The sequence below is a fragment of the Planococcus citri genome, chromosome 2 (assembly GCF_950023065.1).
Source record: "Planococcus citri chromosome 2, ihPlaCitr1.1, whole genome shotgun sequence".
In the NCBI taxonomy this organism is placed as follows: domain Eukaryota; kingdom Metazoa; phylum Arthropoda; class Insecta; order Hemiptera; family Pseudococcidae; genus Planococcus; species Planococcus citri.
Genome location: NC_088678.1, coordinates 44,576,060 through 44,599,683, shown reverse-complemented (window position 1 = coordinate 44,599,683; position 23,624 = coordinate 44,576,060). Strand labels below are relative to the sequence as shown.

At 34.0% G+C, this 23,624-nt stretch overlaps 3 protein-coding genes across 3 annotated transcripts; 2 read left to right on the top strand and 1 right to left on the bottom strand.

Annotated features, from left to right (window-relative positions):
* Window positions 1-80: 80 nt before the first annotated feature.
* On the top strand, window positions 81-4,848 carry LOC135835962 (trifunctional purine biosynthetic protein adenosine-3-like). The gene is made up of 18 exons (XM_065350492.1): window positions 81-221; window positions 312-433; window positions 502-591; window positions 669-916; window positions 986-1,157; window positions 1,228-1,438; window positions 1,560-1,690; window positions 1,776-1,902; window positions 1,988-2,207; window positions 2,308-2,530; window positions 2,604-2,802; window positions 2,898-3,146; window positions 3,257-3,460; window positions 3,595-3,735; window positions 3,823-3,965; window positions 4,057-4,176; window positions 4,253-4,510; window positions 4,595-4,848. Exons 2-18 carry the CDS (start codon window positions 353-355, stop codon window positions 4,778-4,780), a joined length of 3,003 nt encoding a protein of 1,000 aa, XP_065206564.1. The 5' UTR covers window positions 81-221; window positions 312-352; the 3' UTR covers window positions 4,781-4,848.
* Window positions 4,800-7,142, bottom strand: Ppat-Dpck (Bifunctional Phosphopantetheine adenylyltransferase - Dephospho-CoA kinase). Its single transcript, XM_065350497.1, has 6 exons — window positions 6,322-7,142; window positions 6,098-6,246; window positions 5,826-6,023; window positions 5,481-5,735; window positions 5,225-5,407; window positions 4,800-5,148 (listed from the first exon to the last, which is right to left on the bottom strand). Exons 1-6 carry the CDS (start codon window positions 6,923-6,925, stop codon window positions 4,951-4,953), a joined length of 1,587 nt encoding a protein of 528 aa, XP_065206569.1. The 5' UTR covers window positions 6,926-7,142; the 3' UTR covers window positions 4,800-4,950.
* A 211-nt stretch (window positions 7,143-7,353) lies between these two features.
* Window positions 7,354-9,561, top strand: LOC135835968 (pre-mRNA-splicing factor CWC22 homolog). The gene is made up of 3 exons (XM_065350498.1): window positions 7,354-7,767; window positions 7,844-7,998; window positions 8,075-9,561. Exons 1-3 carry the CDS (start codon window positions 7,662-7,664, stop codon window positions 9,329-9,331), a joined length of 1,518 nt encoding a protein of 505 aa, XP_065206570.1. The 5' UTR covers window positions 7,354-7,661; the 3' UTR covers window positions 9,332-9,561.
* Window positions 9,562-23,624: the final 14,063 nt, after the last annotated feature.

Sequence of the window (23,624 nt, the reverse complement as noted above, 5' to 3'; positions counted from 1 at the left end):
TTAGTTCGTGCCATGAATTTGAGAGGATTCGGAAAGCAACGCGATAACGTGCGTACGTAATTTGACGATTCGTGTTGCAAGATAAAAAGTGATTGTTATCTTGAACAGGTTTAAATTAGAGAAGAAATACCGATAACCTACGATAATACGCCATTTAGTGAGCAGCAGTTGATGGTGGTATACGCGATGACCTTTGCTTATTCGATAATCAAACGCGTCTGGTAATCGTTTTATTTTATTGTCTATTACCGAAGCATTTATCAAAATTAAGTAATACCTTCGATTAATTTCTCTGCTTTCGGGCTGAATAGTATAATTGGTTGTTGCTTGAGATGCAAGTATAGTTACCATCATGCCGAATAAACATGTCGCAGTTGTAGGAAGCGGTGGCCGAGAACACGCGCTGTGTTGGAAACTAAGCCAGTCTGATTCGGTAAGGTTTGATGATACTATTTTTTCCCCTAATGATTTCGGTTATTTTACGTTGAATTATTTTCAAAGGTTTCCGAAATTTTCGCCATTCCTGGTAATGGCGGAACAGCTACGTGTAAAAAAGTCACCAACGTTGATATTGATGTGAATGATTTTGAGGTAAGATTTTAGGCTCACAATACCCGCATAGAAAACCAATATTGTATATTGAGAAAATGTTTTATAAATTTTCGCAGGCTCTCATCTCATGGCTAAAAGAACGCGATGTATCGATGGTCATTATCGGACCCGAGGTCCCATTAGCAAAAGGAATATCAAATGCGCTTTGGAAAAATAACATCATGTGCTTTGGTCCTACTGCCGAAGCTGCTAAAATAGAATCCGATAAAGAATGGGCTAAGCAGTTCATGAATAGGCATCGCATACCAACTGCGCGATGGAAATCGTTCCGAAATACCAATGAAGCTAAACGTTTCATCAGGAAGTAAGTTAGCGTAATTTTCAAACGAGGATTCACTCCAACGGATTAATTTCAACTTGGTTTCCATTTCAGCGCACCTTTTAACGCTTTAGTAATCAAAGCTGCCGGATTAGCCGCTGGTAAAGGTGTTATTGTTGCTAATAACGTAGATGAAGCCTGTGACGCGGTTGATATTGTCGAAAAACAAGGTTCTGCTGCTGATGTTATTATCGTTGAAGAACGTTTAGATGGCGAAGAAGTCTCGGTTAGTGATTTTTCGTTGTTTTAATTCCGTATGAAATGTGATGAACGAAATTATATTCGGTGTGAAATAGGTACTAGCGTTTACTGACGGCAACACTGTAAAAGTCATGTTACCGGTACAAGATCATAAAAGACTACTGAACAATGATAAAGGCCCGAATACCGGTGGTATGGGTGCTTTTTGTCCTTATGCTTTGACTGAAGATGACATGGAGTTTATCGAAGATGAAATCATGCAGCATACTGTATCGAGTATGGCAAGCGAATTCAACAAATTCGTAGGTAAAATAACATAGGTACCTATTTCTGAATAGGAATTTCACAAACCATCCAATATTATTACACGTTACCTACCTAGGCCTATTCTCATGTCTGTTGTGTAATCTAAAATTTAAATGTTTAGGAGTACTTTATGCCGGACTTATGATTACAAAAGATGGAGTCAAAGTGTTAGAATTCAACTGTAGATTTGGTGATCCTGAAACTCAAGTATTGATGCCTTTATTGGACAGCGATCTGTACAAAATTTTCGAAGTATGTTGTATCGAACTTATCTGTTTTTATTTTTTTACTATGGTATCCTTGGTACTAAATACATACTTGATGTTACCTTATTCAGGATTGCTGTGCCGGTCATTTGAAAGACAATAAAAGTGTGAAATGGAAACAAAACAAATCGTGTGTTGGAGTTGTAATCGCTTCTAAAGAATATCCATATAGTAGCGGCGAACCACAACCAGTTTCAAGTAGGAACTTATACCTACTTCCATTTAGCTCGTATGTAAACGTAAAGGATTATGCGGAAATTTACTTATTTTTATTACATTTTAGACCTTTCTAAATTCGAGGAGTATCGAGATTTGTATGTTTTTCATGGAAATACGTCTTCAAGCGGAGAAAGTATCCTGGCACGTGGAGGTCGTGTCTTCAACGTTGTAGCTCTCGATACTACCTTAACCAGAGCTTCAGCCAGAGCAACTAGAGCCTGTGCAGAAGTTGAATTCCCTGGTGCTCAATTCCGCACAGATATAGGCTGGAAAGGAATTACAAGGTAAGGATACCTACCTACTTGAACCTGATAAATCCAATGATACGATTTGTGCATTGTAGATAATTATAGATGGTACATACTTGTGTTCGGTATATCTTAGGTCTATCTTGAAATATGGAAAAACCACTTATCAATCTGCTGGCGTTGATATTACTGCTGGAAACGATCTCATTAAAACCATGAAAGCTCATATCGAATCAACTTTCAACGACGATGTTGTCTCATCGATTGGAGGATTCGGGGCACTTTATGATGCCAGTTTTAGAGAATACAAACATCCTATCTTGGTATCCGGTTGTGACGGAGTTGGAACAAAGTTAAAGGTAAAAAAACGTTCATAGAAAAAAATCTTATTGAGATTTGCTAACGTCAGCACTTTTTTTTCTTTCGCCGTAGATTGCGCAAAAGTGTCAAAATCATACCACTATTGGACAAGATTTGGTAGCTATGTGCGTCAACGATATTTTAGCTCAAGGTGCTAAACCTTTATTTTTCCTCGATTATTTTGCCTGTGGTCGATTAGAAGAGAATATAGCGAGTGATGTTATCGCTGGTATTGCAAAAGGCTGTAAATTAGCTGACTGCGCGCTAGTAGGTAAGTTTTTCGATCATAGTGTGGATTTTATAATACGTAATTCTACAGAGAATTAGTATGTACCTATATTATAATTATAACATTTGATCGTACAGGGGGAGAAACCGCCGAAATGCCTGGATTTTATAAAAAAGATGAATACGATTTAGCTGGGTTTGCTGTGGGCGTGGTAGATAAAGCGATGGTGTTACCAAAGGGGGTCCGGGAAGGAGACAAAGTAATCTATTTACCTTCCAGTGGTATTCACTCGAATGGATACAGCCTTGTTCGAAAAATATTTGACGATTACTCTGCAGAAGATTTATCTGCTGTTGCACCTTTCAGTTCTGAGGGGAAAACGTTTGGTAGGTACTCATCTGCATATTTTTGAAAATTTTAAGAACAATGTGTGATCTTTATGAGGGGTGTACTGAATTGGATTACCTAATTTAAATATTTCATTTTGTAATTTTAGCGGAAGAATTACTAACTCCAACTAAAATTTACACCAAAGAAATTTTACCATTGGCAGAAAAGGGACTAATCAAAGCTTTCGCTCATATAACTGGCGGTGGCTTATTGGAAAACATAGGTAGAGTGTTGCTTCCATACCACAAAGTTGAATTGAATGCCTTAGCGTGGGATATCTTACCAGTATTTGGATGGATAGCAGCAATAGGTATAGTACCTATATATTTTTGAAAAAAAAACATTAAACTTGTATTACTTATCTGTGTTGATTTTTAATATGCAGGTATGTAGTATTATTCATATCCATTCTATGTATTAATATTCGTTTTTTGCTGTGTAAAGGTGGTGTTAACGAAGAAGAAATGTTACGAACTTTCAATTGCGGAGTTGGCGGTGTAATTATTGCTAGCCCAGAAAATGTTGGCGAAATAATTGAATTTTTGCAAACAGACGTAATCGGAGAAGTGAGAGTAAAAGGATTAAGTGAGTAAATAAAAGTTTTCTTCGGTGTAGAATGGTTTGAATTCATTTTGTTTGTGATATGGTTTACCTATTGATTCTTTTTTACAGCTGAACGTCAAGTACAGGTGCGAAATTTTGAAAAAGCCATATCAAAAGTGATGAATCCGTTGATCCCTGTTTTATTGAGTCCTAAGTATACGGCTTATAAACGTGTAGCTGTCATGATTTCTGGCACTGGTTCAAATTTAAAAGTAATTAATATTTTTCTGTTATACATTGGGTAGGCTATTAGGCTATTTACTTTGAAGTAATGAAATTTTTAAACAATGACATTTTTTTTAGGCATTAATCGAGAGCACGATAAATGATCCTCATTCACCAGCTAAAATTGTATATGTAATTTCTAGTCGAGCTAATGTAAATGGAATTCGCATTGCGGAAGAATATGGAATTCCTCATCAAGTATTACACCTATCAACGGTTTTTATTCGAGTGTTTTTACACTGTGAAATTGCTAATTGTGTAATAATGATCGTAGGTAATTCCAAGGATCAAAAAAAAATCGGTTGAAAATAATGACAGACTAATAGCAAACTCATTGCAAAACGAAAAGATCGATATAATTTGTCTTGCTGGTTACATGCATATTTTATCCGACTGGTTCGTTAAGCAGTGGAGTGGAAAGCTGATTAACATACATCCCTCCTTGTTACCTTCATTCAAAGGATTAGCTGCTCAACAACAAGCTTTAAATGCCGGAGTGAAATTTACTGGATGCACAGTTCATTTCGTTGAAGTGAGTAAAATCGTAAAAGAATTCGTTTTTACACGCTCTCAGTACCTAGGTACTCAATTTGTAACTTGAATATTTTGTTGGCAGGCCGAAGTTGATTCTGGAGGAATTATCGATCAAAGAGTGGTGCCAATATATCCCAATGATACAGAAGAAATATTGGTGGAGCGAATTAAAGAATATGAACATGAAGTTTTCCCACATGCTTTGAAATTACTCGCATCGGGAAAGATAGAACTTGATCCAGTTACCAAAAAAGTTATATGGCATTAAAATTTTAATCATTATCGAATTATTTTTTTAAAATATATTTTAAATAAAATCTTCTCATTTTTACAAAATTTACTGACTTTTTTTACCTTACCCTTTTTCCATGAGTAATACAAACTTACGCAATACAAAAACCACGAATAGAAAACGAATAAGCACAACAAGTTGTTTCATCAACTGGAAATGGCAGCTCGTTTTTTAAGATTAGTCCAAGCTTTTTCTACTTGATATTTGGTATAATTGGGGTCCCAATATGAGCAAAATACTACATTCGAATTGGAAATGTATTCTTTATTTTGTGGTTGAGAATTTATCCTCGTTTGAGCTTCTTCGATAGATAAATGGTTACGCGCCTGCAATCGTTTAATAGCCTGAAAAATGAAATAATCATTATATGGAGTGTTTATTTACTTCATTTCATGTTCAAGGTTAGAATTATTTTTTTACTTCTTCAGGTGAAATAATACACGACCAAATTTCATGACATTCATTCGTCCAATTCGCTTGAATCAATAAAGCAGCTTCTATCACAATAACTTCTTTATTCTGCAGATAAAGTGACTGAATTTCTTCTTTGACTTTGCTCAGAACAAGAGGCCATAAACCGTTATTCAATTGATTCAATTTTTCCTTGGAGAGCAAAATTAACAAATAGATAATCTCATCAATTGACTTATTGTTATGTAACATGAACAATGAGTACCTTATCGTTAAATACCACATTCCCCAATTGTTTTCTATTTACAGATCCGTCTTCGTTTAGTACCGATGGTCCGAATGTTTCTAAAATGAATTGATACCCAGTAGAACCAATTTCATACATTTGATGAGCAATTAAATCACAATTAATACAGCCACATCCAAAATTTCTCAAGTGTTCTAAGATCGATGACTTTCCACTAGCGATCCCTCCAGTCAATCCAATTACATAAGGTTTGGCCGGAAGATTGGGTTTCGACTAAAAATTAGAAAACATACACGTACTTAGTAGAAACACATTGTACAAAAACAGGGTTTTGTTTCGTATTAGGAATTATTTTTCACGTACTGAAGGTGGTTTTAAAAGCTCTCCTAATAAACGCATTCGTCTGGTGCTGGAACTAATTTTACTTTCTTCATACTCCGATTTTTTCAACGCTTCGATCAAATTAATTCGAATCACTTCTAGCTTAGTTAAACCATTGGCTATTCGATATTCGTTGATTTTTTCAGCGCCACGAACTGTTTCTTCGCTTACAACAATCATCTAGAAAAATTATCAAACTACAGTAGAAAATATTCCACACAGAATTTATATTTTGAAGATAAGCAAGTTAATACTTCTAATAAAGCATCTTCTTTAGTTGGCCCGTATATGTCATATATAGGAACAATATTGTAATCGAGATGAGGCTGTACATCAGATAGGAAATCTTTTACACCTGCTATACGCGTATCACAATCATCAATGAATTCCGGCAGTGTTTTACCTAATACGTAACAACAATTATATTATTAGAGGTATAGTTTCACTACATATATTGACCAAATTCTGGCCAACTTACTGTTTAATATCGAGTCACTGCAAACTCCTATGGTGAGCTTTTTATTACATCGAAGAACGGCTTCGCTTAATAATAATTTATGGCCGATGTGCAGTCTATCAAAAGTTCCTCCCATAGCTACGTAATCATATTCTTTGAAATTGGAATTTTCTTCGGTAGAAGTAGAAATACATTCATTATTCTTCACTTTAAACGGAGCAGTTTGAAAATCTTTCGATTTATTTACTACATATTTGTTGGCGAAAGCATCGATAACTGTCGACGAATACAAAGAATCGAAGTATATAACGTCTATTGGTTTACTGGTGGTAACTTTGAACTGATCCATATTATTGAAACTAGATAACAATACTCTGACATCCAAATGCTCAAAAGTCTTGAGGGAACTGTAGAAGTCGAACACGGTGTTACGAAATGATTCCTTATTCACTATGTTTTTCTGTTTATTATTTAATAGCATTGATTCCAATATCACATTCGACACTAATTTTACATATAACGTACTAAAAGAGTCCAAATTCACGGATGATTTTTTGAAAAAATCAACAACATTTTTCGGATTTGTACCGATTGTACCGATCAACAAACCAGTTTTTCGATTCATTTGTAATGATAGTTTCGAATATGAAAAAAATGAGCATAAACTTCAAGTATTCTTTCAAAGACGTGCGTTTTTCTTCGGATTATTTTCGAGTACCTACCAGGGGCACAAAATATAAAATTAAAAAGATACTTATTAGCTACTGACTACTGTTCAGATAATTCAAGTGAATGAGTAAAAAATTCCAAATTAAGGTCATAAAGTGATAAGACGACTAGCAAAAAAATTGATAAGCAAAATGAAAATCTTGGATATGAATATAAACAGGATCATCAACCGCATCAACTCGAAAAACATTTTTTCACCTCCCAAAAAAAATTCGACCAATCAGAGTCCTCACCTCCCAACAATCAACCAATCAGAGCCTTTGCTTCCCAAAAATCTACGTGTACGTAAATTTTCGATCCAGCTGAAGTTCATATCTATGAATCTGTCAACAACGTGATATCACATCACAATCTATCTCTTCCAACAAAATTTCTTGAAAATTTCAAAAAAATTCAGAAATTCAGAATGTTTGTTATGCCTTTTTTTTGTTAGAAATTGAGAATAAAATGGAGAGTGGTCCATTAGGATACGTGTGAATCATTAGTTGCTTACGTTAGGTTAATAGATTAGTAACCGTCTGTTCAAAACTGTGAATAAAGTGGTAAGCTATATTAGTGCCTAGTAGTGACTAGTGAGTACCTTGTTCCGAATCAGTTCTATCCCTAATTTTGGCGAAGTTATTGCTCTCAAAATGGATTGGATGTACAATAAAAACCCTGACAAAGTTGACCCAGATGAATATTTACTTGGACGAGCCATTGATAAAAATTACTTGAAACAGCCTTCTCCCGAAAATTGTAAGTATTCAGTATCTGTACACTTTCGAAGAAACATTATGATTGTTGAACTTGATCATGTGCGTTCTTCTTTTAGATATGCGTTCGATACGAAGTGATAGCTCCGCATCTTACAGTCAAACAGATAGTAGCCGAAAAACATTGGAGGATCCGTTAACCGCGTTAAAACAAAAGGAAATAGAAAAAAAGAAATTACTATTTCAAAAGACCCAATTAAAATTTCCCGATGGTGTGAGTAACAGCATGTTCGCTTAATTAATCGCTTTATATTTCTTCTCATGAATTTTTTTTTAAATTTTTGTTACAGGTTCCTATTAATATTATTAATGAAAATCAGACAGAACAACCGAAAACGTTAGAACAATTGATTGTCGAAAGTTTGCAAAAATTGAAGTGTGATATCGACGTAGAGAAATTCTACAAAATGGTGAAGGATAAAAAGAAAAACAAAAAGAAAAAGCGCGACAGTAGCAGTGATAGTGATGCTAAATCTTCTCGCTCAAAAAAGAAAAAGAAACGAAACAGTTCCGTCTCCAGTAATTCTCATTCTGATGATTCCGATGATGGTAAAAAACGAAGCAGTTCCAAAGTAACGAAACCTAATTCTAAAAGAGATGTTAGGAGAAATTCGTCCAGTAACGACTCAAATTCCGATACATCAGTTGATCGCAGAAAACGTAAAGATAACAATAAACAATCAGATACGAGAAGAAGAAAACAAAGTCATCCGCGTCAGTTGAATCCAGATAGAAAACGTGACGTTTATGAAAACAGAAATGTAGACAGAAAATGTGACGTTTATGAAAACAGGAATGTAGATAGAAAACGTGACGTTTATGAAAATAAATATGCAGATAGAAAACGAAATGATTACGAAAGCAAAGATACTGACAGAAAACGGGATACCTACGAAAACAGAGAGTCTTCAAAAAAGGAAAAGCGCAGGAGCAGATCTCGTAGTAACATAGACCTAGACAAACGTGATACCCATGAAAATAGAGATTCTTCGAAAAAGAAAAAGCACAGGAGCAGATCTCGTAGTAATATTGACTCCGGAAAACGCGATACCCATAAAAACATGGATTCTTCAAAAAAGAAAAAGCATAGGAGTAGATCTCCTAGTAGTACTGACTCAAACAACTCAGATGATTCTAAAAAACGATATACCAGCGATACGAAATCAAAATATTCCAATTCTGCCAAAGGAAACTCGAATCGAACTAGATCTCCGTCTAATAAATCGAGTGATACCAAACAACGTCAGATTGTTGATGAAAGGCCTAAGCAATTTCAACCGAGAAAGAGAAAAGCAAATAGCGATGATTCTGATCTTGATTATAAAAAGCGTGAGTCAAAATCCGTTCAATCTTATAAAAAAAATAAGTCAAATGATACCCCCAATCGTCATTCTGGGTCTGATTCTTCGAATGATGAAGGTAAACGAAAAAAAGATTATGACAAAAAACCATCGAGATCGAAACGAAAAAGCAAAACACCAGAATCGAAATATAAACGTTCAATTCCACTTTCTTATCAACGAAGTAGGAATAGGAGCAGGTCGTAGGTTAAGCAGTAATGAGTAAGTAGTAGGTACTATTGATTAGTACTAATAACTGTTGAATTTTTTGAGTATTTTGTTAGTACTTACTCGTTTTTCATGTTATTGTGAAATCAAGAAAAGACGTCTTTTCGTATTTATTAATTTATTGTGTACAGCAAATGTTCATTTGAATCATGAATAGTAATTTGTAATAATTTTTTTTATCAAGAATAAAACGAATGAATTCATAAAAATTGTTATTTATCGATATTCTCCAGAATCCAGAGAATAAGCATAGTTTGAAATAGTGGTTGAAAGAATCGTGCTGTAGGATAAATCATAAATTAAAAATTTTTGACTCTTTATATTTTAGCTCAATCTTTTCAAAGAATCATTTCGAAAAAAGAAATTGATTACGGAATTTCACGAGCCCTTCATTCGTCCAGTTTACACTTTTTGACGAACATACTTATGTATCTGAAATTAAACGACTTGTAATGTAATTATGCAGATGAGAAAGTAACTGGACACGTTAAATTGTAAATATTATGTACGTAGATGTGTTACAAAAACATGTAGCATAGACCGAAGACTAATTAATAAAATACTATTTTTTTTACAAAACCATTTCAATATACCTATGAAATTCCGCTGAAAATATTCTTTTTTTAATGCAATCGATTTCTAAAACAAGAAACAGCGTTATCGTTAAGAAGGCATGGAAGCCTTAAGCATCTAGAAGGGTTAGCTTACCAAGAGTTTTCGTTACGCAATAAAATCACAATAATTTTTGTTCAGTTTTAAATGAATTATAACGAATGAGTTTACATCATACATTATCATTTTTTGAGGGTTCCACGATCTCGATATTTTAGAATAATGAAGTGTTGCGTTTTGGTAGATAGGTAAACCCACCTCTTGAAATAATTTTTCAGTTATTTGAAATAAATTTTTTGTAGACCCCTATTTAATGAATCACTTGTCGCATGGGCAAATATGTAGGATTCAACGACAGAAATGAAAATGTTTACGATTCAAACCACAATATCTTCATTGAGAGTCATCACATAATTTTTATTCAGCAAATGCTAAACGATTTTAGTTGCCATTATATTTTTGCCAACAATTTGTAAGGTGATCGCAATATGTAGGTAGGTAGGTAGGTAGAGGTACTTAAGTCTGAATAGAAATTTAACTTCAAAAACTACGCTGGAAATGTTTCAGTGTTGTACTTGAATGTACCCAATTAAAACCTACATTAAAATACATATCACCATTGCTTATATTGTTCAACATTAGACATCAGGGAATCATTTCGCGAGCTATTGAAATGAATACAGATCACCGAGTTCATCGATCTACTATACGAAAATGACTAACATAACCTACGATTTGTATCTTTTAATTGTAATTACGCAATGAGTCTAATTTCGAGGTGAACAATCGATCACCTTCATTGTTCCGAATGTTTGTAAGTGTAAGTAGGTATACGTAAACAATTTCGTGATACTGAAATTCTAATCAAGGTAAATCTTCGTAAATCAAAAGAGAGAAAAAAAACGAAACATCGATCATGATTTACGAGTTAGATTTTCCAAAACATCAAATTAACAGTTTATGTATAAAATTTATACATTTATCTCGGGGGTACAAGTGTGCAAATAACCCACAACATTGGTTAAAGTCCGCAATAATTTATTTAATACGGTATTAATAATAATTGCGGTTTGATACGTCCAACAAAAAATTATAATTTTAATAATGTAAGCATCGTACTATTGTAGGCGTACATTGTAGGTCACCCTTGGTGTTTGGTGAAAGGACGCAGCGAGATTTTCATCAAAAATTTAAAATTAATCGAGTATTGTAATATCTGTACTTAGGTTTAGTGTACATATTGGTATTGGTAAACCCTTTTACACTGTGTTCTTCTTATCATTGCAACTCGCGCCTTATGATTGGCGATTGCTTATGGCGATGGCGAAGGAGATGGAGTTGCAGTGTTCTAATTTTGATCGTCTGCTTGATTACATACCTACTTACTTGGTGTTATATTTTCATTTTTATTTCATTTTATGGGTTCTGCTGTTCATCATGCAGAGGCATTGAAGGCTGCCAAATAAAGAATGAGTGCGGTGTTTTTCTATGTGCGAGAATGTTATTGTCTAAATAACGAAATTATGCAATAGAGAGTCTGATATGGTACCTATCATGAAACAAGATGTACCTATATGCACACTTTAAACAAAATAACCCGAATAAATTGGCGTTGTGTAGTTGGGGGAGAGACACAGCTGTAACTACCCATGTCTGAGAATGTGTAATAGATACCTAGTTGATTAGAGTTTATGATATGTACGAATCAATTAATTGATTAAAGGATTTTTGGAGGATTAATTTACAGCTGTTCTTTACCAACAGGGTGGTCAATATTTTCAAAAATTAATCGGAAAGGCCCTAGGCAGATAAGTATGGTCGAGCGGCCGCCGGGACCTTCGGAGAAGAAACTTATGTGATGTATAGGTACCCCCAAGATAAGTATTTTCCCCAAGTTTTGGACCTCAACTCTGAGTGGTTCTTGAGAAATTCCTCGAAAATCGTTTTCAATTTTTTTCTCAGGATTGACTCGACCGATTTTTTTCAAACTTAAACCAAAGTGTACGTATGCATAAGGGCTTTCCCCAAAAAAACAACAGCCTCCTCCCCCCACTTTTCCCCTCCAAAATTTCAATTCAATTTTTTGAGGTCCTCCTTACACCCCCCCCCCAAGGCATATCGGCACACTTTTTGAAAAATATTTTTCAGATGTAGTATTGATCCTAGAACAACATATAACTTACCCAAAATTGTACCTCGGGTGCACCATAGTCAAATTCGACCAAAACCAACACCCACTCACCTAATAAGGTTAATATGGTACATACCTACGCCACTGCTATTGAAGTAATTTATGGAGTATTGTTTATAATGTTGTAATTTTTAAATGAAAATAATGTTTTTGAGAATTGTTATTCACAAATTCCGATTTTGGGGCAGCGAAGCACCCCCTCCCCCAAATTTGGGCGAAATCTTCAAAAAGAAACCTGGGGCATGTGACGCATTGAATTATATGTTTTTGGTAACGCTGAACACGAATATGACGTCAGATTTCTGATTGGACCCCACCCACGGCCCCCAACACCTCCTCAAATGAGGTAAAAATTCAAAAAAGGGGTTTGTTTGTGCGACACATGAAATAGTATGGTTTTGGCGACGCTGAAACCGAATATGGCGTCAGATTTTTGATTAAGCCCCATCCACGGCTCCCAGCACCTTCCCAAAGGGAGTAACCTAAAAAAAATGGTTTCATTCGGGTGATACATAAAATAGCTTGTATGTTTTCGATATCGCTGAACACGAATTATAGCCTTAGTTTTTCAAATTTACGTCACCCATAGCTACCAGAACCTCATCCCATGGGTTCACCTCCGAAAGTCCCGGGGGCCGCTCGACCATACTTATCTGCCTAAGGCCATCAAAAATCAAAAATTTTTATTGCTTTATTTTTTTCCTACTCGAGTCGGATGTGCTCCTTTTCCATCCTCATACGTTAATCGTTCGGGTGTAGAAATACGCACTTTAGACCCGCATTCAAGAAAAATAACGTCACAAACTCACAGGAAAAGTACGATAATTCTGGGTAAAATTCTTTGATTTTTTCTTCGTTGAAATCGTGAAAAGGTGATTTTAACGTCTTTTTGAAGAGTTAAATCTCAGAATTTGGCCCAAAAAAAGCTCAATATTATGAAAGTTACAAGAAAAATGACATGAAAAATTATCGAGCACTCGCTAGTGTGTTTCAAATGTAAATTCATCAATTTATTTAAAAAAATATGCATAAACACTTTTTTTAGGGGTGCCTAAAGTAGGCGGGGGGCTCTAATAAAAGGGTTCAAAATTACGAATACCTATACAGAGATCTAAATTCAACTTTTTCATCTAGATTATTGAATATATATGTACCTCAAAACGTTACGTTTGGCGTAAATCGTAGGTTTCTAGTTTTCCAGGGGTTCCCAAAACATCGAAATTACGAAAAATGGGAATATTGGATTTCTGAGTACTAGCGCAAAATTCTATTGAGCTCAAAATTTGGTAGGATGCAGGTCTTTCGAATACTAATAAACTGTAAACAGCTTTTTAGCGGGGCTCAAAGGGGTAGGATCAAAATGGTGGTTCCGAAATTTCCCTAAAATTACCCCCCCCCCAATTTCTGCTCCCGAGAGTCGAAAATCGAAAAATCTCCTCGCATAACGTTTATCGGGTTCAAACAGATATTTTACGCTAAAAAAGTTTTTGAAAATAATACTCAGTGGTTCCTAAAATATTTTTTTTATTCACAGCTTTGGGAACCCCTGGAGCCCAAAAAATGGTCATTTTGGGTCAACTAACCACGTATTCGTATTTGGGACATTTATTACACATATAGAGTGGTTGAGTCGCGATAATTAGCTGGGGATAAAAAGTGGCCTCATCGCAACTCCTCCTTTTGCACCAATTCGGAAAATTTAAATCCTTTGTAGAATGCTCAGTTTTTTGCTTTTATACCTTACCTAAATTAATTTGAAAGGGTTGTCCATGCTCCGGTTGAAAAAAAAATCAATTCCCAGAGGCTATGGCTGACTGGTTGAGTGACTGAGAGGTTTCCTTATTGTGGGTAAAAATTTCTGCATACTCGAATTTTCAATAAGAGTAGGCGCAAAATCTTCAAGACTGCAGTTTCAACTTTTTCGTCGAAATTTTTGAAATAGACTAGCAAAGTAGATAGCAATTAGTAACGGTATTATCCCAATTTCTGAAAAAGGGAATCTGTAAACGATCAATTACACGCGTTCTTGAATTGAATATGGATACACTAAAATCATCTGCATCACAGCCAAAGCATAGGATAGATAAGGTACCTATACCTATAAATGATTCATTAGTTCAATGAACACTTGTGGTTAACTCTGACTATGAAATATATATAAACAATGCAAACAAATAATCTATTAGGACCATTAATCTTTCATTCATTGCTGTGACCACTTTGCTCTGCGTACATACGAGTAAGTACCTATGTACATTGGACAATGAAAAAACCTGTTCAGCTACACCAACGTCTCACCTATTACAGCAAATTCTTCCCCTTGGCGTTCACGTACCTACCTAGAATTTATTTTTCTTCGTTTAATTTAAACAAACCGTCCATAACGACAACTATTCTAAATGCAAATCAAATCTGAATAAACCGGAACGATTTTTACGTGCCGGATATGTGCATTATTTTTTTTTCTTATTCTCGGGGGTTTTGAGGCGGCAGGGAGAAATAAGAATTTACCTATTTTACCTTGAAAATTTTCAAGTGGGTTCAACGCAATGATTTCATCGATACGGAAGCGAAACGTCGAGAAAAACTCATCTGCCGGGGATCATGACAAGAAGAAGTTTATTTTTATTTGATAATCATTAGTTTTATGAAATTAACCACAGGTTTGAAAATCCATTTCGTGCACTTATAACCGATAATCGCCTAACCGATGTATGAAATTTATTTATTTTCAGCAAAAATGCAATATATTCGATTTACGCTTATTATAAGGTTTATGCGCGGGTGATGTAATTTGATGTGTATTTACCAGTTGTTGGTAATATTCATCTGTAGGTATCCGTTATCTCATTATAAAATATGTTATAGAGCAAGGACGCGACGTCGTTCAAGGATCTACGCAGAGACGACCAACGTCGGCATCGACTATCAAATTTACATTACACAATTGAACCGTATTGGTTTAAAGTTAGCGTAGTTTTTTGGAAGGTATAATTTTTTACTTTTTCATTATCCATTGTCGATAATGGTACCTATGTTCTCATGGCAATGACATCAATCAAGGTATTTGCTGATGTTTGGAACGACTCTGGAACCTCTGCTTATGCAGCTACATACAATTTGAATACCTATACTTTTGTTCTGTTTTGTTTTCACCCAACACCAACGAAAAAAATGTTCCCTTTGATAAAAAGCTTCTAATGACGAATTGTACTCGGGGTAATGTGAGGTCGATTAATGGGAATTTTAGAACTTTATTATTACGATAGAGTTGAAATATAATCATCATAAATCACTGACTAGTTGGCGACTTTGCAACTATTATAACTATGTAGACTTAGTAGGTAGGTAGGTATGTACCTTTCGTTGCAACGTTTTTCGTGTAATTGCGAATGAGTAGTTGAATTTTATATAAGACAAATTTTCTACCTAAATACGCGACATTGACCATAATGTCATTAAATTGCCAAAATAACGATCTTTAAATAGTAAATCGTTAGACTGAATAATGCGAACGTAATTTCGACTGTAATTAGATTATGTGAGTAGGCTACTTATTGCTGTAGGCGAAACGAGCTACCAATTTGGAAAAAAATTTATCACGTAGTTTTATTAGGGTAAATCTACGAGTACCTATCCGCGTAAATATAGACTGCGGCGGCAATATGTGTACGACATGAAATCAGAGTCCCTGATTGGTCACTTTACTCATCTTATCAGTAAAATTGGCCAACCATAAAATTCATCAATTGCGCGAAGTATTGAAAATTTTATAATAACTTCCATTTCAATGATTACGAAAAAAACGTCAAGTTTTTTGTAGAAATCAAAAAAAAATATTGGAAAGATTATCTAAATATGGGTATATCTATAAAATACGTAATATGTATCTTCTGTTGTTTTACACTCAATATCTTCTCCTTCCGTGGCGCAACTCTATCTGCTTTGATTTTTGATTGATTGAACAGCATGAAGATCCTTCTTACATAACTAACTAAATCAACGAAGCATCTAAATTCTAAATTAATTGGATGAAAATTTCAACAAAAATACAAGTTCCAATAAAGTAAATAAAATTCTTGGCGTATGTAATATAGTAATGGAATATCACTGCTCATATAGCAAGCCATAGTACATATACATAATTACGAACGACGGAACACTGAACACTACACAGGTACCTATAATTAGTCGTTTTATTGAGATTTTACTTGCTTAATGTATTTTTCATGAAATTTCCGTTAATTTCCTAATTCGTCGTTTTAACTAACCATACCAATAATTAATAATACCTACAAAAGGAAAGGACCTGACATAAATACTGATTGATACATATTTTTGTTTGAAGGGTCACAATCACATGGGTAGGTAAGGTACACTGATTTAAAAGGTAGACGTAGAAGTGCAGCTTTGCTCGAAATTATGAACGACAGATCAGTGTTCCAGTGCGTTGTTGGATGTACGTACATATTAAGCGATTTTTGATTTCAAAATGTAGATAGCATCCCAGCTAAAGTGGAAGTAATTCTTTCAAGTAGTGCCTACGTGGTTTAATTAAGCTGTTGCGAGGATATTTTATCTGGAAAAAATTTCTCTTTAAATCAAGATCATTTCTCTGGATGTACTAAGACACTTTAATTTTTTTTAGCTAGGTAGGTAAGTAGGTATTCTAGGTAATTTGAAATACCCTGTTTTTGAGATGGCGACTTTCAAGAAGCAAGACCTAGCTCCCTGCAAAGAGCATCGCAGGGCTCAGGGAATAAATCAACTCGATGATTTCAAAATCACCTAATGGAATTTGGTCCTTATTGTTAGTCCTTACCTATGGTCTAAAAAATCCCTAGTGAAATTTTTGGTCCTCCGAATTATCCTTACCTCTCACAGAGCTCAAAAACGTAATTTTTTGTAATTTTCAACATTTTTTGACACTGGGAGGGGTATTTGGCCTCTCGAGGATCATTTGTAACATTTTTAAAAAATTGTTGAGAATTTTTTCGTATTGAAATGAACGTTTCAAAATTCTGATTTTTTTCGAAAAAACTTGTGGAAGTATCAAATTTATAATTTAATTTTGTTACCTTTCAAGGAAAGTGATGATATTGCATTTCAAAATTTTGATAGACGCATTTAATGCGAAGAAGTGTTCAGAAAAATAGAAAAAAAATACCACCGACGACCTTTGAAAGGCTCCAACATCTTTCCAAATTTCATATATGTACCTACTTACTTTAGTTAGAAATTACAAAAAGATAAATTTTTGAACGAAAAATTAGTTTTGAGCTATACCGGAGAAAGTGAAAGTAAGTTGATAGGCCAAACATTTCACCTCGGAACTTTTTTTATACTCCATGAGGATTGACTGCCTCCAGGTAATTTCAAAATTTAAGCTGGGGCTGATTCACTCCTAAAATTCGACGACGCTCTTTGAGTTAAAGTTTCAAAACGCGAAGAGGGAATGTGATACATCGAATGGCATATTTTCGGAGGTGCTAAATATGAATATGATCTGAGTTTTTTGATTGGGCTTCAACATACCTTAAGTCTTCATTGAATTGCAATTTGCAGTGCCACTTTTGAATTTTAGTTGAATTGATAAGTTAAGGTGATGATGAGGGGGAAAGGTGGTGTACAATTTCATATCATATCGAACAAATGAGGTCACTTTCATGTTTCACATTTGCAAGTTTGCAGCTTTTTAAATGATGAGTTTTATGGGCCATCTAAAAAATATCCACTAAAATTTCTAAAACCACGAATGTAATAGTAGGTAGGTAGGTAGGTACATACTTGGTTATTACATTTCACGATAAAATGTGTTTTACACTTACTTACGTAAAATTTTGTCCATCATAAAATTTCCTGCGAATTTTTGTCCCATTATTTTCTATTTGACGTAGGTAACAGAATACGGTGCTGTTGACTTAAAAATTCAGTATGTACCTAGATAAAACGAAATTTTCAGGCTGATAATATGTCAAATTGTAGGTATTTGAGCGCATTTTTTGGAACATCAATGACATAAAAAATAATTAATCTTTGCGTTGAAATTATCTTATTTACTACGTTTTGCTTAATTTTACGACGACCACCCTTTTCAAATTTCAAGATAGCAAAGTATTTAGGTACCTATTTTAAAATTTCTCGCAGTACTTGACAATGAAGTTTTGTCAAGTACATAGATAATTTCGAGTAGGTATAGGTGGGTAATTCTCAAAAAGTGGTAAATTTTGTGTCCAACAGCAAATTTCTCAATGGTTTTAGCATGGTTTTTAAAAATTTTTTTTGGTCCATACAAGCATCACCTCCCTCGCATTTTACACTTGATATTGGGCTGTTCAGCCCCCCTTTCATTGGTGTACATTCGATTTTATACCCCAAATGTCCTTCGACTTGGCTGTCTCACACCATGTTTTTGAAAATAAATGTTATAAAGTGTTATGAAATCCTTTTTTTGGGGGGAAAAATTGACACATTCTCATCATCATAGAACACTAAGGTATATTATTGAGTGCAAATTGCAATCTCAATAAGTTCATAGGAAGCTCACATTTCACATTTGAAAACTGTTTCACAGTTATTGCGCCAATTTTAGAGCAATTTTTAATTATTTTTGCTGACTTCCCAATCCAACATTTTTTTCTGGTGAGTGGCTGCACTGGTTCACTGTTCTCATAGAAATGTTACCCCGCACCGTTTTTTTCAAAACTTACGTAACAGCTTGTTCTGATCGTATTAATCTGTAAAGTTTTGATGTGTGGAAAAAAAGTGTCCTTCGGCTAGCGTTTTTATTTACCTTGATGAACCCGCCAAAAACAATAATTGAGAAAGGGAAGTTATTCTACAGGATAAAAGTACACATTTATTACGTGTTAAAAATCAAATATTGCCCAGTAAGTAAGGCTAGAAACGAAAAAACGTTGAGATTGTCCTTCGGCTTGTACAGCGCTCTATTGTCCTTCGACTTGGCCAAATTTCAGACAGCTGTACTTTTATCGCGCTAGTCGAGATATTACACGATAATACAAGAAAAATTTGAAATTTTCTCCCTCCCCACGCCTCACCTCCACCCCTACCAAAAAAATAAGTCCAGATTCGAACTCTGCGGTCTCGAAAACATATCGATCCGTATTACACAATAAGATAAGCAAAATTTTACATTTTCACCCTCCCCACGCCTCACCCCCCACCTCTACAAAAAAAATAACTCCAGATTCGCATTCTACGACCTCGAAAATATATTAATCGACATATACACATCTGTGAGGGTCGAATCCTGATTACCGCCGTTTTAAGGGGGGTCAGGGCCCACAGTGGGGGGGGATTGAATTGAGGCCAACGCTAGAGAAGGGATCTGGGACACCTATACAAATAATTCCCACTTGAAATTTTTCAAAAAAATGATTTTTGTTTTTCAAAATTATGCATATCAAAATTGACCTTTTTTTGAGAATTACCCAAGTGTATCTGAAATTCAATTTCAATTCTTTGAAAAACCAGAAATTGCAATTTTTGATCACATGCAGAATAAAAATATCGGCAAACAAGTCAGAAATACATACATAGGTACCTTCTACCTAACCATCTTTACTTTCTGAAACTGAAATTGATTAGGTAGGTCTAGGTACCTATCTCTCGTATGTTTGCTTGTATAAACTTACACTTATTACAGTATCTGTCGCTTTGAAAACCGAAAAACTTCAAAATACTCATCACTTTCACTCACATGTTGACTGATCGAAAAATGTATGTACTCAGACTATGTTGTATAATTATGATATCTATCACCCACCTTCCGAATGAAAACTCATAGCGTGCATGTGCGAACATTCCCACACTAACACGCATCCCTCATTTACACCTAGTCACCTATTTGGGTACATACAGGGTGGACAGAAATATCGTGAACCCCAGAGAAAGTTTTTCATTAAAAATATAGGTTGGCAACGTGAAATAGATAGGTACATAGTGGGTGGAAAGTTATTATCATCTCAGTCCAACAACCAATCATATTATTATGCTATTTTATTATCATTCACTGCGACTACATATAACCGAAGTATTTAGCAGACAACTTTTTTAGGGGTTCACGATAATTCTGTCCACTCTGTACATTATGTACATAGAGTATTCGCCTATCGATGAGTAGGTACTCTGTGCATTTTTTTCATTAAATTATCAAGTTGAAAACTGAAAATTAAAACGTATCTAGGTACATATAGATACCCTGAACAAATTTTCGGTTCATTTTCAATTTTCATGTCGCTAATGACTTAATAGAAGGTCTCATACGTTATGCAGTAAAAACCCATTCAATTTTCACATGTATTTTATATGGCATTGTTTAGTATATAAGTGTGATAATCAACTCGGTATTGATAAAAATGCTTGTTATCATTTTGTTAATGCATGTTTAAAATGATGATTCACGTTCAGGGAATTCAGGGTTTAATTAGTTTCGTAACTGGCAAAAATCCTCATTTTTCTTCTTTTATGTACCTATGTATAGGTAAGCGGAAATAGTTAGGTATCTATCCCACCCCACATGTGTACGAATTTTTCATTGAATATTTCTTCGAAATATTAAAGTTTGAAGAAAAAGGAAAAAAAACGTCATAAAACTTCTACCTGGGATATGAGTAAAAATCAATAATTAACCAAAAAACCTATTCACGTTGTTCAAAATGATCTAATGAGTATTTTTTTTTCTTTTTTTCATTTCGACCTTCTAATGGTTTGTTTTACTTTTGTCTATTCACGCGTACGTGTGCATATACTTTTTTCTTTGGAGAGTACTTAATTTTTAATACCAAAAAAGAAAAAAAATTTAATGATTTATTTTAACGTACGTTTGTAAAAAACTTTACCTGCCCATCTCGTAAAAAAACAAGTTTTTAATTACTTCTATGTGAGGTATTTGTTGTTCCCCACATTTTCGACTTTGTGCAGTTGTTATGTAATACTATGTAAGTTCATACTTTAGTGTTTGAGGTAAATAATAAATAAAATACTACATTAAAATGAATGTTGGAATTATTATTTAAAAATACGTTGTAATGTGTCCTTTACTAGGTGATAGATATGCGTGTGTGTATGCCTATACCTATAATAGAGACCTACCTCCGTATTTGCATACTTATTTATTTAGAAATGTTAATGACACGTATACGAATGTATGTATACCTACAACGAGGAAACTAGAAATTTAGTATCGGAATTATTGTCAGTGCCATAAGAAGAGCAATATAATATGTAGGTAAGGTACCTACCTGTATAGTGTATGTATATCACGAGCACTGCCCATTGACACTAAATTTTTCTGCTGCAACTTTCGATAGGTACTTAAGTAGTGTAATTTCAAAAAAGTAATCTGAAATTTTTATTAGATAAAAAAAAAAATGAAAAATTAATAATTTTGTACTTAGATAATATTTTTGTACTTTTTTTTTGAAAAAATTACCTAAAAAATGCCAAGTGAAATCAACACGTTAAAAATTAAGATCAGAGATTTCAGTGCAGGTATAAGAGTTTATATTTTCATCACTTGACTAGCTTTTATAACATTCTAGTGCCCAAAAATTAGAATGAATTTTTTCAAAATAAGATTACATTCTTGAGACGATTTTCCATTTTACCCAATCCTATTCTCTATGAACATGAAAGGAACGTTGCATTTTTATGAAATAAGAGAAAAATCAAATTAAAAAAATCACTGCTTTTCATAAGGAAAAACGTTTTTAAATCATATACGTACCTACCAATAATTTTGATAGAAAATTATTTTGGTTCACACTGTACCAATAGGTACTTACATACTTTATTTTTGGATAATTTATTAAATCGTTTTTATCCAGTCCAACTCCGATTTTGGAATACCTATAATTTTTGGAAAATATTTTCCAGCGCATTCCCGGAAACCTTCATGTTAATTTTCAGATTTTTTCAAGAGGTCAAACCTACCTGTGGCATTTTCTGTCTCAGAAAAAGCCTATTTTGGTCGAAATTTTTTTCTCATCATATCTGGATTTAATGAGTCAAATTACTCCAATTTTCTCCATTTTTTGGATGATTTCGCTCACTGGTAAGGTAGGTATTAATTTTTTCACTTTAGAATCCGAAATTTTCTGTGAAAATGTACCTAGTCAAAGGAATAAAATGTTGGAAAATTAATGAAATTATCACCATATTAATGCATTTAAGGACAGTTCCTTTTGCTGAATAAAAATCCAAAGCGCATGTTGACTTTTTGAGCAACAAAAATAAGAAATTCCGCAGCATATTTCTAAGAAATTAAAACGTAACAACCTAGGTACTTAGGCACCTATCAGTATATTTTTCAAAAATTTAATTTTTGACTGTTTTCATGAAATATTGTAGATTTTAAAACCATCAGGCTAAAAATTGAGAACTGAATTTAATTAGGTAAGTATTTGATTTTTAATAAATTTAAAAAAATTCAAATTCGGCCTATTTTCCATGAAAAAAAAAATCAAAATTTGTCAAGATTGAGAATAAGAGAGTGAAATTTCGCGTCTACGGCCTACCCTATTTTCCACCTCTCGAATCAATTGGTGTATAATGTAGTGGTTTTAAGCCACTCTGCTGGAGCCTTTTGCGGATTTCTGAATTTTCTCATTTTGGAAAATTGTCATGCAAATGAGTTGAAATGATATTCAACACAAATTCAAATTTAGTCGGCTTTGATAATAGAATTCGATTCAAGAAGTCTGAAAACCTGTGTTAGATCAGTCGAAAGCGCCACAGGAGGAGTTTATAAGTTCTGAATTTCATTTTTGTCCATTTTATGTTTTTTTTCTTCTCAGAACTACCAAATTTCAGTTTTCTACCCATATTTTATGAAATTCTGATTTTTCCCCTAGAAAATGAGCCAAATTTAAAAAATTGTCAAAAATTGGAAAAAATGTACCTTATTTAGTCCCTGAAATTTAGTTTATTGTTTGATGTACTTGTGGATGTTCTGTTGATATTTTTTTTACTTGACAAAAACAAAACAATTTTCTGTTGGTTGTGACTTTTTCTGTTAAGGCTACAATTTTCACCACATTTTAATAAAAGCGGTGATATGTTTGGACTCGTTTTTTTCTTCAATTTAAATAGGCACCTACCAAAATACCAAAAAATCAGCATTACAATACACACACCTACTGATCCTGTCTAACATCGATCAGAGTCCAATACGTAAACGAAGAAGATGGAAAAAAGAGAAGAAAAAATAGTTTTTAAAAATCATTCAAGTAATGGTTCCAAAATATCTAGATTAATGACTAGATTAATATTTATAGAAGAATGTTGACTTATGACTTTTTATTTCAATTTAATCGTCTTTCACTTGATTGTATAGTTAGACCTAAATATACGATAAGCTATATAAAATGTAAATTTGAGTAATCAATTTCACCTACTTTTATTTATTTTTTTATGAAGAATTTAATGAAAACCAAGCAAAACCTA

Coding starts and splice junctions, on each gene's coding strand:
- LOC135835962 (XM_065350492.1), top strand. CDS start 353: ATGCCGAATAAACATGTCGCAGTTGTAGGAAGCGGTGGCCGAGAACAC. Junction 3,147..3,256: donor TTCTGAGGGGAAAACGTTTG/GTAGGTACTCAT, acceptor TTGTAATTTTAG/CGGAAGAATTACTAACTCCA. Junction 4,511..4,594: donor GCACAGTTCATTTCGTTGAA/GTGAGTAAAATC, acceptor TTTTGTTGGCAG/GCCGAAGTTGATTCTGGAGG.
- Ppat-Dpck (XM_065350497.1), bottom strand. CDS start 6,925: ATGAATCGAAAAACTGGTTTGTTGATCGGTACAATCGGTACAAATCCG. Junction 6,247..6,321: donor CAGTGACTCGATATTAAACA/GTAAGTTGGCCA, acceptor GTTACGTATTAG/GTAAAACACTGCCGGAATTC. Junction 5,408..5,480: donor ATGTGGTATTTAACGATAAG/GTACTCATTGTT, acceptor TTGCTCTCCAAG/GAAAAATTGAATCAATTGAA.
- LOC135835968 (XM_065350498.1), top strand. CDS start 7,662: ATGGATTGGATGTACAATAAAAACCCTGACAAAGTTGACCCAGATGAA. Junction 7,768..7,843: donor ACAGCCTTCTCCCGAAAATT/GTAAGTATTCAG, acceptor TTCTTCTTTTAG/ATATGCGTTCGATACGAAGT. Junction 7,999..8,074: donor AATTAAAATTTCCCGATGGT/GTGAGTAACAGC, acceptor TTTTTGTTACAG/GTTCCTATTAATATTATTAA.